Here is a 14,015-nt window from a genome sequence, read left to right on the forward strand (position 1 = left end):
TTTTGAGTGATTGGGAGGATATGAGGGCCACCACGAGGCACCTTGTAACTTCCTGGACTGCCGGTTCTGGCTTGCCTGCTTCTTCGCATGGTCTTCATGGCTCGCCATGTCTCATGAATCTTGCCTATGAGCGAAGGCTGCCTGTGCTTCTGATGAGACGAGAAGTAGAGAGTTGGGTCAGGAGGAGCCAAGAAAGAGTATCAGAAATAAAGACAAAATAATAATTGGAGTCCCAAAACTTGGTACGGAAAAATATATAAGTGTCAAAAGTATGAAAGTAACACTTAAATATCACATTTTTTTGAAAAATTAGACGCTCGAGTGTCAAGTGTATGCCCTTTGGAAATCTTAGGTCGCAATTTTTATTAATATTAATTATCCATGGCTCGCCGAAGAGCTAACTCAACAAAAAAATACCAAAACAACATTGTTTTGGTGCGGATTTGAATTTTAATATAAATATTAATTTAATTAAATTAAAAGCCAAAAGCAAAAAAAAAAAAAAAAAAAACCGTTGTAGAATGGTAGGGATTGAGCCCTTGCTACCGCCGCCTCTCCGTCGTCACTAGGAAGGACCAGCCACCCTTGCCGAATCTAAGGGATTTGGTCAGTTGAGGTCGCCAACCCCTAGTAAGGGCTCGGCAACCTCGGCCAACCCTTCCCCCACCGTCACTAGGGTTGTTTTGCACTTATCTAGCAATGTTAGCGTGCAAAAATGACATCATTTTACACTTCCCTCGTCGAACAATCGTCATGTCAATATTTTGACTGGATTTTCTCACTATTGACACTTAATAAATCAATTTTGCTCCGATTTTAATATTTAAATATCATGATCTTAACTTTTAGCACTTAAATGTTATCCCGTGCTAAGTTTTGGCACTCTAAGGTCGGTGTGTTTTTAAATAAGTGTTGGTAATGCAAAGCTAGGTGGAATCAAAGAATTCGATCACTCAGCTCTATAATTTTCAAAATGAGTTGGTAAAAAAGTTTGTTAGAGCAAACAAAAGTGATAACTCGATAGAACGAGTTGGTGAATATAATAGGAACAAACAAATACTAATAAGCAGTCTATTGATCATTGTAAGCTAGTTAACTATTTAAGAAAAGTAAATCATACAAATAAAGATTGATAAATTATTTATAGTTGGCAAATTTAAGTTGTCTAGTAGAAAGGTATATAAAAATTGGCAAAGGATGAGAGAAGCTTTTTTTCTTTTTCTTTTTTTTGGGGGGTCAAAGAGTGGGGAAATTGGTATTTGAAAAGAAAACACCAATTAATTATTTGTGATTATAAAAAGAGTTGGTAGTGAGATAAGTAAAGATGGTAATTCGTAGAAAAGTTGATAAATAAAGAGAACAAATAAATGTTAGTAATATGCAATTGAAACGAGAATTAACAACAAAAACTTGTTGGCAACAAACTCTTTTACCAAGTATTTTGATACTTACCAAATCTCGAGGAAATCCACGAAATAGAATCTTATTTTTTCATCAGAATATTAGAATCGTCTAGGGTTCGAAAAAGTCTGCAAACAACTAAATTAATCTTATCAATAAACACGAATCTGAGCTGCAATGACATCTAATTCACCTATCTATACCCTGACTCTTTCATTCAATATGTTCTTATTGACTTCATAATTATCCATTGTGAAGTTCTGCTCGCCACTGTGCGCTGAACATTATCATGCTTGGAGATGAGGACTGCTCTAAAGTCTCCCTTAGTCTCCCCTTAAATAAATTTTGCTCCTTCAACTTCCCCAAACGAAGACATCTTTTCTATTTTGTTATGACTTGATTGTACTTGGTCTTCCTCCTTCCCCATCCAAACTTTACTACATCCCTATCTTTGCATGTCTCAGCTTCCAGTTTTTTTCTGGCCCAATTCAGTTGAATGATTCTTCGAAAACGACCAGATGGTCGTTGACTGTGCTCCTTTTGTCATGGACGCGACCAGTGTAATCGTGTACAGTTACTTCATTCATCAACTTGTCGTTTTCTACCTTTTCTCCTTCATCTTCAACCCATGCTTCGGTGCTCATCTTCTCTCTTCTTGAGTATTTGGACTTTGTGACTTGGTAGTGACTGAGTAAACGTCCCCCCAATAAAACAAATGCAGCAGTTGGAGAAAAGAAATGCAGACGAATATGGTTCTGACGTGCTGATGTTTACGTTTCTCGTCAATTGGATCAACGAGACTACAATTCATAGTTGTCACGGACTTATTATTTTCCTGATAAAAAAAAAAAAAAAAAAAAAAAGACTACTAGGAAGAGAGATATGCTGGGAGTTGGCAGCCAGCCATTTCATTTTGCCATCATGTCAACCGAGTTGAAGTGTCCCTTGATGAAGAATTCAATGTGATGCAACTGCCGAAGCTGAAAGAAGAGCGTTGAGTTCTCCAAGTTTCGAGATTCTGAGTCATGGGTGTGCGAGTTCTGGTGATTCTGCTAGTTTTCTCCTTGGAGAGTCCATTGGAGATGCAGCTACAAATCCTTATGATTGTAAGCTTAATTCAACCACTTTCTTGACATTTATTTCCGAAAATGTTTTATTCATATAGTTGAATTTGCGAATTCCACAAATGCTCTCGCCATAACTTTTTGCATGTTTCTGAGCCACTGCCGCTTAGATGAACAAAGGTTCCTCCTAGTCAGAGGACGTCACAACATTTACAGGAATCAGTTTGTCCACAACCAATTTTAAGGACCCTATTGCACCGAACTTTTTTGAGATATGGATGTTTCCTATATTTTTATCAACAATGCTAAAGTCAATTTTGGACAGACCTAATCTGTTTTCTCCCCATTTTCCTGCCTCTTTGATTAATGATGGCTTTATCGCCTGCCATTTTGCCTAAAAAAGTTTCGGTAAATCTAACTGATTGTAGTCTTTAGAGTTGGTCAAAATAATGAAATTTGTTCATATCTATTGGTGGTATGATTTTTCTTTAAGCATGTTCTGGCCTTGGAAGCCATTATCTTACATACAGATCATTCTCACGGATTTGGTTTTGGTATAACGATCATGCTACCTTTGTTTGATAAGGGAATGAGTTACAAATATTTTACAGGGTCTTAGTTCCTCTGGTACAAAGATCCTGCTGTTGGTTGGCTATTCAAGCAAACAAAGTTCTGGACATTATTAGAGAAGCTACTGTTGGAATATAAATGAACGATCACTTTTCTAGCAACATGCTCCTGAGACTTTTATGTTCCTCAAATTCACACAGAACTGTTGGATTATTGCTGTTCAATACACACACAAGACATATGCATTTATTATTTTCTCATTGTTCAATTGGTCATATTTGAATGCAGTCAGCGCAATTGAGGGGCTTATGAGTTATTGGCACATACACCACCCAACTGGGTGGGGACTGATCCTTGTGGCAATGGTTGGGATGGGATTGGCTGCACCAATTCTCGCATTACTTCCATGTATGTTTTTGAGCATCCTTTTGGATTTCATATTTGAAAATCTGCATTTCATAATTATATCTAAATTTGCAGTTAATTGGACTCTCTTAATTTCAGAACATTGTCGAGCATGGGTTTGACAGGTTCGCTTCCAGGAGACATTGTACAATTATCTGAATTACGGATTCTGTAAATTCCCTATCTCTTTTACTTCCCAGATTATGTTCAATGCAAGGACTTAATTACCACATTTGTTTCCCGTGTCTTTTTCTACTGAAAGATAATATAGGACACAAATTTCTGTAAAATTGGATGTATTGACTATAATGGAGGCACTTATTGAGAAGAAGGGCTTAAGTTTTTATTTTTCTGTTGTCATGTATGACATGTGGTCCTCCCATCTAGATTCTTGTACTTTCTTCTCTCCCATGCATCCTATAATGCATGTGAAGCTGTCAATGATGTGCAAGTAGTGGGATTCATGTCTACAATTTGGTCTTCTTTATCTGTTTTAGCTGCCTGAAATGGTCTTCTGTAAGTTGTTACTGAGTATGATAAGCCTTTCATGTAGGGACCTATCTTACAACAGGGGCCTAACTGGATCTCTTCCTGCACAAATTGGAAACTTGATGAAGCTCACGAACTTGTAAGCTATATACATCAGAATTTCTAGTATATCCTGTGTCCCCTGACTTTCAAAGTCGAAAATGACCAACCTGCCTTTTCATCTCAAAATGCAAGAATCCTGGTGGGTTGTGGATTTTCTGGTCAAATACCAGATTCCATTGGATCTCTGCAGAACCTGGTGTTTCTGTAAGTTCTTTCCTCCATATACTTGGTTGCGACCTGATATGTACATGACCAGTTTTTGGACAAGCTAGAACATGTTTTGCTCAACCTGATTCAGCAATGAATTGTTTAAACCTCCTGTTGGAGGCCTTTCTTGAATGTACTATAAATATTGTTCTCAGCTCATATTTTGTAGAGTGTGCAGCTCTGCTCTAATGCCATTTATAGGGTATGCAACCCTTGTAGGATATGCGGAAGCGTTGTGGGGGTAACACAGGAGAATTGTAATAAACAACTGAAGATACGTGTTATACTAAACCGTGATACAAGTATAACATTCAAAATGTTCTTCTCTCACAGCTATCCCAATTTACCTTCTCTCACCACACTCTAAACTTTCAAAGCAAATTAGCTGATATAAGCAGACACTCAGCTATTCTATCTTTCCTCTCGCTCACGGAGGAACGACTCGCTTGTGCAGAGCTACTCTTTCTCTCAGGCTGCGTTGCCTCTTTTCTCTCTTGGAGCTCACCCTTTTTCCATCTGGTGACTTGTCCTCAAATGCTTCTCCTCTAAGCCTTATATATAGGCTGAAGCTTCAATGCGACAAGTCCAGTGGCTGACTTCATACATAATGGACTTCCATTTATTTCTTGGGCGAGTTGGCAAGTTGCAGGTGCCAAATTGTCACCAGCTAGTCTTCCTTTTCCAACTTCATGCAGTGAAGAAAACCTTATCAATCAATCTCCTTAGCAAGTTAAACTTTACTTGCTTCTTTTGACTTTGTGACCAAAACTTGTCTCTCGTTTTGTTTCATGTGTGACTGAAACAAGAAGACTCTCAAGAGTTCTTCACTTGGGTTCTTAATCACCGACTTTTAATATCCAGCATTCGCACTGGAATAGGTCGGCACATCAGAGGCAAAGTCCAACTAGAAATTATCTCATTTTAATATTAGGTGTTGACTCCAACATGCTTTATATGTTAATCTGACAGTCACATATTATTCTCCTGATCTTCACAAGTATCTGAATTCGTCCTTCCACTACATTGCAGATCTCTAAATTCAAATGAATTCAGTGGGCTGATTCCCCCTACCATTGGTAACCTTTCTAGGCTCTACTGGCTGGATCTAGCTGACAATCAGCTAACTGGATCTATTCCAGTGTCAAATGGAAGCAATCCTGGCCTTGATATGCTACTTCACACAAAGCACTTGTATGTGCATGTCTTCCAGTTTATTATCTCGCTGAATCTGTGAACTTTCATCTTTGTTGTGTTATCTGACTAATATTCTGCTTCATGCAGTCATTTTGGGCAGAACCAACTCTCTGGCACAATTCCTTCCCAATTATTCAGTTCTGAGATGAGTCTTATCCATGTGTGAGTTCTGATAATCCACTAGGTCACTGTATCTGGTCAATCCATTGTTTCCTTGAGGCTTCTCAAGCCTTATCTAATGAAAGATCATATCCTCTCTCTCTCTCTCTCTCTCTCTCTGTGTGTCTCCCCTCACTGCACTGTTGTTATCCTCTCTTGATACTCAAAGCATCTCTCTAGGAGAGAGGCAGTGAAAAGCAGAAGGCAATGGCCTGCTAATGCCTTTTTAAGATAGGAATCCTCATAAACTTCTTTAACTGTGCAGGCTTTTTGACAACAATCAGCTCGCAGGTAGCATCCCTTCCACTCTTGGACTGGTGCAGAGTTTGGAAGTTGTGTGAGTATTTATGGTTCTACACAATCCTAATGAGAATTACTTCCCTTCTGATTGCACTTCGAGTCAATGTTTAACCTATTTCAATGGTCACAGACGCTTTGATACGAACTTTTTAAGTAGTGCAGTCCCTGGAAATCTCAACAATCTTACATCTGTTCAAGAACTGTAAGCAAAACATAATTTATGGTCATGTCATTTTACTGTTTTCTAGTGGATATCACCATAATCATCTTCTAAATTTACTGGTCTACTTTGTAGTCTTCTTTCCAACAACAGGCTAACTGGTCCGTTTCCCAACCTTACTGGCATGAACGCCCTCAACTACCTGTAAGTAATAATTGTCTTACAATTAGCTAGTCGCACATGGTGTAATTGCTGATCATTATGTTTTCTCTGAGGGAAACAGAGCACAACGTGAAATGTAAAAGATAATCTTAAACTCTTTTTCTTAATTTTGAATTTGCCCATTGCTTATTGTCCCACTGTGACTATGGTGGATTTGCAGGGACTTGAGCAATAATAGTTTTGATGCGACAGATTTCCCTACATGGATTCCAACATTACAGTCTTTGACAACATTGTACGTTTCCTAATCTGTCTTTTGTCTCCATCAACTCACTTCAACCCCTCCCCTTTCGGAATGGAACATGACATTTCATTGTTTTCTGGTGGTGGGTTTCGGACTAGCCATCTCTTTCCCCTTTTCCAAAGATAAAATAGGAGATTTCTGAGTAAATAATAGGTTTTACACCTTCTATCAATTTTAGAATGCTGGAACACACGCAAGTTCGAGGAGCCATACCCGTAATCCTCTTCAGCATTTTCAGTTTGCAAAGTGTGTAAGTGTCATCTCGATCTCAATACTGACATCAATGTAATGGATGTATACTTCTTCAAAACTCGACCTGCTTCATTCAATTGACTTCCTGGTGCATTTGAACTTGGACATTAGGGATGATGGCTGAACGTGTGAGTTTTCTTGTGATGTCAGGGTCTTAAAAAACAACAATTTGAATGGAACCTTGGATATAGGCACCAGCCATAGCAATCAATTGCAACTCATTGATTTGCAGATCAATCTTATTGATAGCTTCAAGCAGAGTACTGGAGTTTACAGTGTCGCAGTGATGTAAGTCATATAAAGCTCTCAGGCCCTTTCACTCACCGTGTCACAAGATGAATCGAGAATGCTTTTTACACAGTTTTATTGCTAATGTTGTGCCTGTATAATTGTGTTTCTGCAGACTTGTTGATAACCCGATTTGTCAAGAAACAGGAGCAATTGGGCAAAGTTACTGTACCATTCCACAAACCAACACCACCTTATACTCAACACCGCCTAATAGTTGCATCCCACCCCTTTGCAATTCAAATCAGACATCCAGCCCCAACTGTAAATGCAGCTATCCTTACACAGGAACTTTAGCCTTCAGAGCTCCTTCTTTCTCAGGTTTAGGAAACTCGACTTATTTCGAGAACCTTGCAAGCTCTATGATAAATTCTTTTCAGTCCTATCAACTTCCAGTAGATTCCATCTCGCTGAGTGATCCACGTAAGGATTCATATAATTACCTTAGACTGAATCTGGCGGTCTTCCCATCCGAGGGGGTTCATTTCAATCGGACTGGCATAAACAGTGTTGGCTTTGTGCTCAGTAATCAGACTTACCAGCCTTCAGCATTATTTGGGCCTTTCTATTTCATCGGCGATCAGTACATGAACTTTGATGGTAATATCTCCAACTATTTAACAGAGACACATTCTGCTGCCTTTTCTATCTAGATTATCTTTATATCTTCATCATACCAACAACAATCTCTCTCCCTCTGTCTCACTGGAGTACAGTACCAACTCCATCCACAAAATCGTCAAACATCGGAGTTATCGTTGGTGCAGCAGCTGGTGGTTTTGTTCTCCTCTCGCTATTGGCTCTTGCGGGGTTTATGCTTTTCGTCAAAGAAAAGAGCAGAAAAGGCTACAGAGCAAAGCAACCCCTTTGGTATGGGCGGATTCACTGCCGTTGGTATTTGCGGAAGCGTGTGTTTGATGTGTGTGCAAGGGAGTATTTTGTATGTGAATTATCAACAGAGCAAAAGAACTATGAACAAAGTGGGCAAGGGCAAAGTGATAATAAGAATGTGTAAAAAGAGAGCGGCAGCAAAGAAGTACAGGGGAACAAAAAGAAGTATTTTATTATTTCGTTTTAGTGCAAAGGGAAGGGGAAGGAGCTTGCTTACCTTATTGGTTTGCTGCGCTCCCCCCTTCCTATTCATAAGGGAGCTCCACCGACTTATGGCCCACCATCTTTGACTTCTAGTAGATTCTTTACAATTTTTTTTCTTGAACAACCAACTCTTCTAGGAAAAAATCTCTGCCATTTGTGGAGATAATTTTATGGACTCTTCTAGGATGTTTCTTGACTTCTCTAGCTCAATTCTATTTTGAAGTTTGAAGTTTATAGAAATTGGATCAATAATTTAACAACTGCAGACTTGCCACTTAGCTTGTCTCTGATTCCGGAAGTAAGTCTCAGTCAGTAGTTGCTACTTGTGGAAATGCAGTAAACTGGGACCCAAATGAGAGTGGCGGCGGCATCCCCCAACTCCAAGGAGCAAGATGGTTTTCTCTTGAAGAGCTAAAGAAATACACCAACAACTTCTCAGAAGCCAACGAAATTGGATCTGGCGGCTATGGAAAGGTTTACTCTCTTGGCTCTCAGTTCTGTTAAGAGGAACCTCAATTAGCATACCCTTGCTCCTATACTCTTTATAATGTCCCCAAAGCCTTTCACAGTCTTCATGTTAACAAGAAAAATCTTCTGTATAAGTTCCATTTATTCACCACCTTGTTGGAAGCATAGGCACACTCAATAACGTATGACAATTACTGAGTTTGACATCTCCCGCTAGAATTTCACATGAACAGATAAGGGCTTCTTAGACTTGACAAAACCGGATGTGAGTTTGCTCATACAGAGAAAAAGTTAAGCTGAGAGATGGGCAAAGTCATGTATTGCTACACATTTGTTTGTACTTAGTTTTCTTCTCTTTCCAAGAGAATCATATATTTTCACACAGCTTTAAATTTTCCAACCGCTTGTCTTATCTAGATGTTTCCATTTAAGTTGATCCTTGATTGAATTAAATTCCTAAACAGTAAATGTATCTAAAACTTTTTCTTGCCTTAATTTCCTGGTTGTCTCTTTAATCTGAAAAATGTATTGGTACGGTGCCAGCGTTGTGAAATTTTTTTATTTGTCTTCAAAATCATCAGCTGTCCTGAAAACTGCCCAAATTATAAATTTTGTTGTTGCTGTGGCAGGTCTACAAGGGTACTCTTCCCACTGGAAATCTTGTCGCCATAAAACGAGCACAGCAGGGATCTATGCAGGGTGGAGTCGAGTTCAAAAATGAGATTGAGCTTCTATCGAGAGTCCATCACAAGAATCTTGTCAGCCTTGTCGGTTTTTGTCTTGAGCAAGGAGAAAAATTGCTAGTGTACGAGTTCCTTCCAAATGGTACCCTCAAAGAGAGTCTCTCAGGTATCTCCTCTCAAGTTTCTTATGTTGAGAAGGCATTCGTGTGGATTTTAGGTTTTTTAAGAAACAATTACTCGCCCATATCATTTGTGTTCACAATTACAAGTTTCAACTAGCAGGAAAGTCGGGGATCAGGTTGGATTGGGCAAGAAGACTCAAAGTAGCCATTGGTGCAGCCCGAGGTCTGGCTTATCTTCATGAGCTTGCTAATCCTCCGATCATACATAGGGACATAAAATCAACCAACATCCTATTGGATGATCACTTGAATGCGAAGGTTGCTGATTTTGGTCTCTCCAAGCCCATGGGAGATGGTGAAAGGGGTCATGTCACCACTCAAGTAAAAGGAACAATGGTCAGTAATGAGCTTTAGTCTAACGTTAGATATTCAAACTTTTCTTGGCAGTACAGAAATTTCGCATGTGTTCCCTGATTCCTAAAACAATCCATGTTAGCGAGAACCCAGTGATTGTCTGGAGAAGAAGTGCACTTTTCAGGTTTCGGTCAGGAGTCTCTTTTGGAAAACAATATAAGATGATTGTTCTTTTCAGTATGGATGATTATCATGATAATTTCTGCAGTCATATGAGAGACAATTAATTTACCAAAGCCATTGAGAAAAGGGTCATAGAGCTTAAGGTATTAGTGTTCGTGTAGCTTTCTTGATGAGTTTTACAAACCAATCATGCTATATTCTTCTGTAGGGCTACTTGGATCCTGAATACTACATGACGCAGCAGCTGACTGAGAAGAGCGATGTCTATGGCTTCGGAGTATTGATGCTGGAACTCCTTACAGCCAGAAGGCCAATAGAGCGGGGCAGATATATTGTGAGAGAAGTGAGGATGCTCATGAATAAGGACAAAGATTTGTACAATCTGCAGGGGATTCTCGACCCTGCCATTGGTTTGGGCACGTCTTTGAAGGGTCTCGAGAGGTTTGTGGAGTTAGCAATTAGATGTGTGGAAGAATCAGGAGCAGACAGGCCAACCATGGGAGAGGTGGTGAAGGAAATCGAGAACATCATGGTTTTCGCGGGTTTGAATCCAAAGGCCGAATCGGCGACCACTTCAGCCAGTTATGAGGAGGCGAGTAAGGGGTATGCTGCACATCCCTACGGCAATGAAGACTTCTCACAGTATAGTGGGGGCTTCCCACCTTCGAGGATCGAACCCCAGTAGGCAAATTACAGTCATGATCAGCTTCAGTGTACATTAAGAAAATCAAACTAGCATATGTAGTCATGACCAACTCTTTCCAGATGTTCAGGTCTTGTGATGTTTGTATCATATTGAGAATTTAATCATGTAAAATTGCTGGCCTCTATGTGTAAGTAGAATTCTGAAGGAAGTAATCATTCGTCTTCCACCTGTACAACCAGCGGAGAAGACAGTGTATGGACTCGTTTTTGAGTGATTGGGAGGATATGAGGGCCACCACGAACACCTTGTAACTTCCTGGACTGCCGGTTCTGGCTTGCCTGCTTCTTCGCATAGTCTTCACCGCTCGCCATGTCTCGTGAATCTTGCCAATGAGCGAAGGCTGCTTTTGCTTCTGAAGTAGAGGAAGGAAGAAAAACGCATAAATGTTCTGCTGTGTTAACCTTTGAACCAAATAATAAGATGACTAGATGAGTATGTCAGAAATAAAAGAAGTTGGTTATTTAAAGAAAATCCAATAAATGTTAGTAATGAACTCAGAGAGTTAATAACGCTAGATTAACTAGTCATAGAATTGTATAAAATGATTAATGAGTCAGGTAAATAAAAATGGTAATTTAAAACGAAAATAAATATTAATAAGTACTAAATAAATGTGGTAACTTAATCGGAGAAAAGATAGTAAGTTATATTAAAAAAATGGTTTTTCTATATAATGGTTAGTAAACGTGAGGTGTCGCTAATATAGGTAAATAAATGTGGTTAACAATGCAAGATGCATTTGTGTTGTTAGATCTAAGAGCAGATGGTAAATTAATAGCAAAATAATCCAAATAAATATTGGTAAATAACTCAAATAAGTGTTGGTAATGTAAAGCTAGTTGGAATTAGAGAAAATTCAATCACTCAACTTGATAATTTTCAAAATGAATTGGTAAAAAAGTTTGTTAGTAGAGCAAATAAAAGTGATAACTCGATAGAAAAAGTTGGTGAATATAATAGCAACAAATAAATACTAATAAGCAACTCTATTGATAACCGTTAGCTAGTTAACTATCTAAGAAAAGTAAGTCACACAAATAAAGATTGATAAATCATTTACAGTTGGCAAATTTAAGCTGTTTGGTAGAAAGGCACATAAAAATTGGTGAAGGATGAGAGAAGCTTTTTTTTTCTTTTTGTGGATCAAAGAGTAGGCAAGTTGGTATTTAAAAAATAAAAGACCAATTAAATATTAGTAATTAACTCATGCAGGAGCTGGTAATGCATTATTAGTTGGTACGTGAAAAGTTGACAATTACTTTAATTGAGATTTGTGATTATAAAAAAGAGTTGGTAGTGAGATAAATAAAGGTGGTAATTCATAGAAAAGTTGATAAATAATTAGAACAAATAAATGTTAGTAATATGCAATTCAAATGAGAATTGGTAACAAAAAAATTGTCAGTAACAAACTCTTTTTATCAAGTCTTTTGATACTTATCAAATCTCGAGGAAATCCACTAGCACGAAATAGAATTTGTTTCTTTCAACAGAATAGTAGAATCGTCTAGGGCTCAAAAAAGCCCGCAAGTAACCAAATTTAATCTTATCAATAAACATGAATCCGAGCTGCAATTACATCTAAATCAACTATCTATACCCTGACTCTTTCATTCAATATGTTCTCATTGACTTCATATTGACTTCATAATTATTTATTGTGAAGCTCTGCTCACCACATTGCATTGAACATTGTTATGCTTGGAGATGAGGACTGCTCTAAAGTCTCCACTTAAATAAATTTATTGCTCCTTAAACTTCACCAAACGAAGACATCGTTTTATTTTATTATGACTTGATTGTACTTGGTGGGAGCAAAACTTAGCAACTTGGTCTCCCTCCTTCCCCGTCCAAACTGTACTACAAACCTATCTTTGCATGTCTCAAGCAAATGTTTTCTGGCCCAATTCAGTTGAATGATTCTTCGAAAACGACCAGACGGTCGTTGACTCTGCTACTAATGTCATGGACGCCACCAGTGTCTGCGCGTACAGGTTACTTCATTCGTAAACTTGTCGTTTTCTACCTTTCTCCATCATCTTCGACCCATTTTTCGGTGCTCATCTTCTCTCTTCTTAATCATTCGGACTTTGTGACATGGCATTGACTGAGTAAACTCCCCCCATTAAAATAAATGCAGCAATTGGAGAAAAGAAATGCAGACGAATATGGTTCTGGCGGGCTGATGTTTACATTTCTCGTCAATTGGATCAACGAGACTCCAATTCATAGTTGTCACGGCCAAGACTTTTCTTTTTCCCTGATAAAAAAAAAAGAAAAGATTGCTAGGAAAGAAATATATGCTGGGAGTTCGCAGCCAGCCATTCATTTTGCCATCATGTCAACCGAGTTGAAGTGTCCCTTGAGGAAGAATTCAATGTGATGCAACTGCCGAAGCTGAAAGAAGAGCATTGAGTTCTCCAAGTTTTGAGATTCTAAGTCATGGATGTGCGAGTTCTGGCAATTCTGCTAGTTTTTCTCCTTGGAGATTCCACTGGAGATGCAGCTACAAATCCTTATGATTGTAAGCTTAATTTCTTGACATTTATTTCCCAAAATGTGTTATTCATATAGTTGAATTTGCGAATTCCACAAATCCTCTCGCCTGGACTTTTTGCATGTTTCTGAGCCATTGCCGCTTAGAAGAACTAAGGTTCCTCCTAGTCAGAGGATGTCACCACATTTACAGGAATCAGTTTGTCCACAACCAATCATAAGAGCCCTATTGCACTGAACTTTTTTGAGATATCGTTGTTCCCTATATTCCTATCAACAATGCTAAAATCAATTTTGGGCAGATCTAAGTCTGTTTTCTCCCCCTTTTGCCTGCCTCTTTGATTAATGGTGGCTTTATCTTCTGCTATTTTGCCTTAAAAAATTTCAGAAAATAAGTAGCTGGAGATAAATTTTGCAATGCATCGACCAAGTAAATCTAACTGATTGTTGTCTTTAGAGTTGGTCAAAATAATGAAATTTGTTATACATCTATTGCTGGTATGATTTTTGTTTAAGCATGTTCTGGCCTTGGAAGTCATTATCTTACTTACAGGTCATTCTCACAAATTTGGTTTTGGTACAACGACCATGCTAGTTTCGTTTGATAAGGGAATCAGTTACGAATATTTTACAGGGTCTTAGCCCCTCTGGTACAAAGATCCTGCTGTTGGTTGGCTATTCAAGCAACCAAAGTTCTGGATTGTGATCCTTAGATCCACACAGAACTGTTGGATTACTGCTATTCAATACACACACAAGACATATGCATTTATTATTTTCTCATTGTTCAACTGGTCGTATTCAAACGCAGTCAGTGCAATTATGGGGCTTAAAAGTGATTGGCAAAATAC

At 38.5% G+C, this 14,015-nt stretch overlaps 1 protein-coding gene and 1 pseudogene across 1 annotated transcript; both read left to right on the top strand.

Moving 5' to 3' along the window:
• Positions 1–2,426: 2,426 nt before the first annotated feature.
• LOC104452437 (probable leucine-rich repeat receptor-like protein kinase At5g49770) lies at positions 2,427–10,846 on the top strand. The gene is given in 20 exon segments (XM_039316934.1): positions 2,427–2,507; positions 3,349–3,443; positions 3,540–3,611; positions 3,994–4,068; positions 4,164–4,235; positions 5,268–5,429; positions 5,520–5,594; positions 5,857–5,928; positions 6,022–6,093; positions 6,187–6,255; positions 6,434–6,508; positions 6,696–6,767; positions 6,920–7,057; positions 7,173–7,657; positions 7,774–7,870; positions 7,872–7,927; positions 8,490–8,626; positions 9,250–9,469; positions 9,586–9,821; positions 10,171–10,846. Coding segments are annotated over 20 exon segments (2,838 nt in total). The 3' UTR covers positions 10,648–10,846.
• A 1,998-nt stretch (positions 10,847–12,844) lies between these two features.
• Positions 12,845–14,015, top strand: part of LOC120295356 — a 34,681-nt pseudogene continuing 33,510 nt past the window's right edge.

Source organism: Eucalyptus grandis, chromosome 7, assembly GCF_016545825.1.
Source record: "Eucalyptus grandis isolate ANBG69807.140 chromosome 7, ASM1654582v1, whole genome shotgun sequence".
Lineage (NCBI taxonomy): Eukaryota > Viridiplantae > Streptophyta > Magnoliopsida > Myrtales > Myrtaceae > Eucalyptus > Eucalyptus grandis.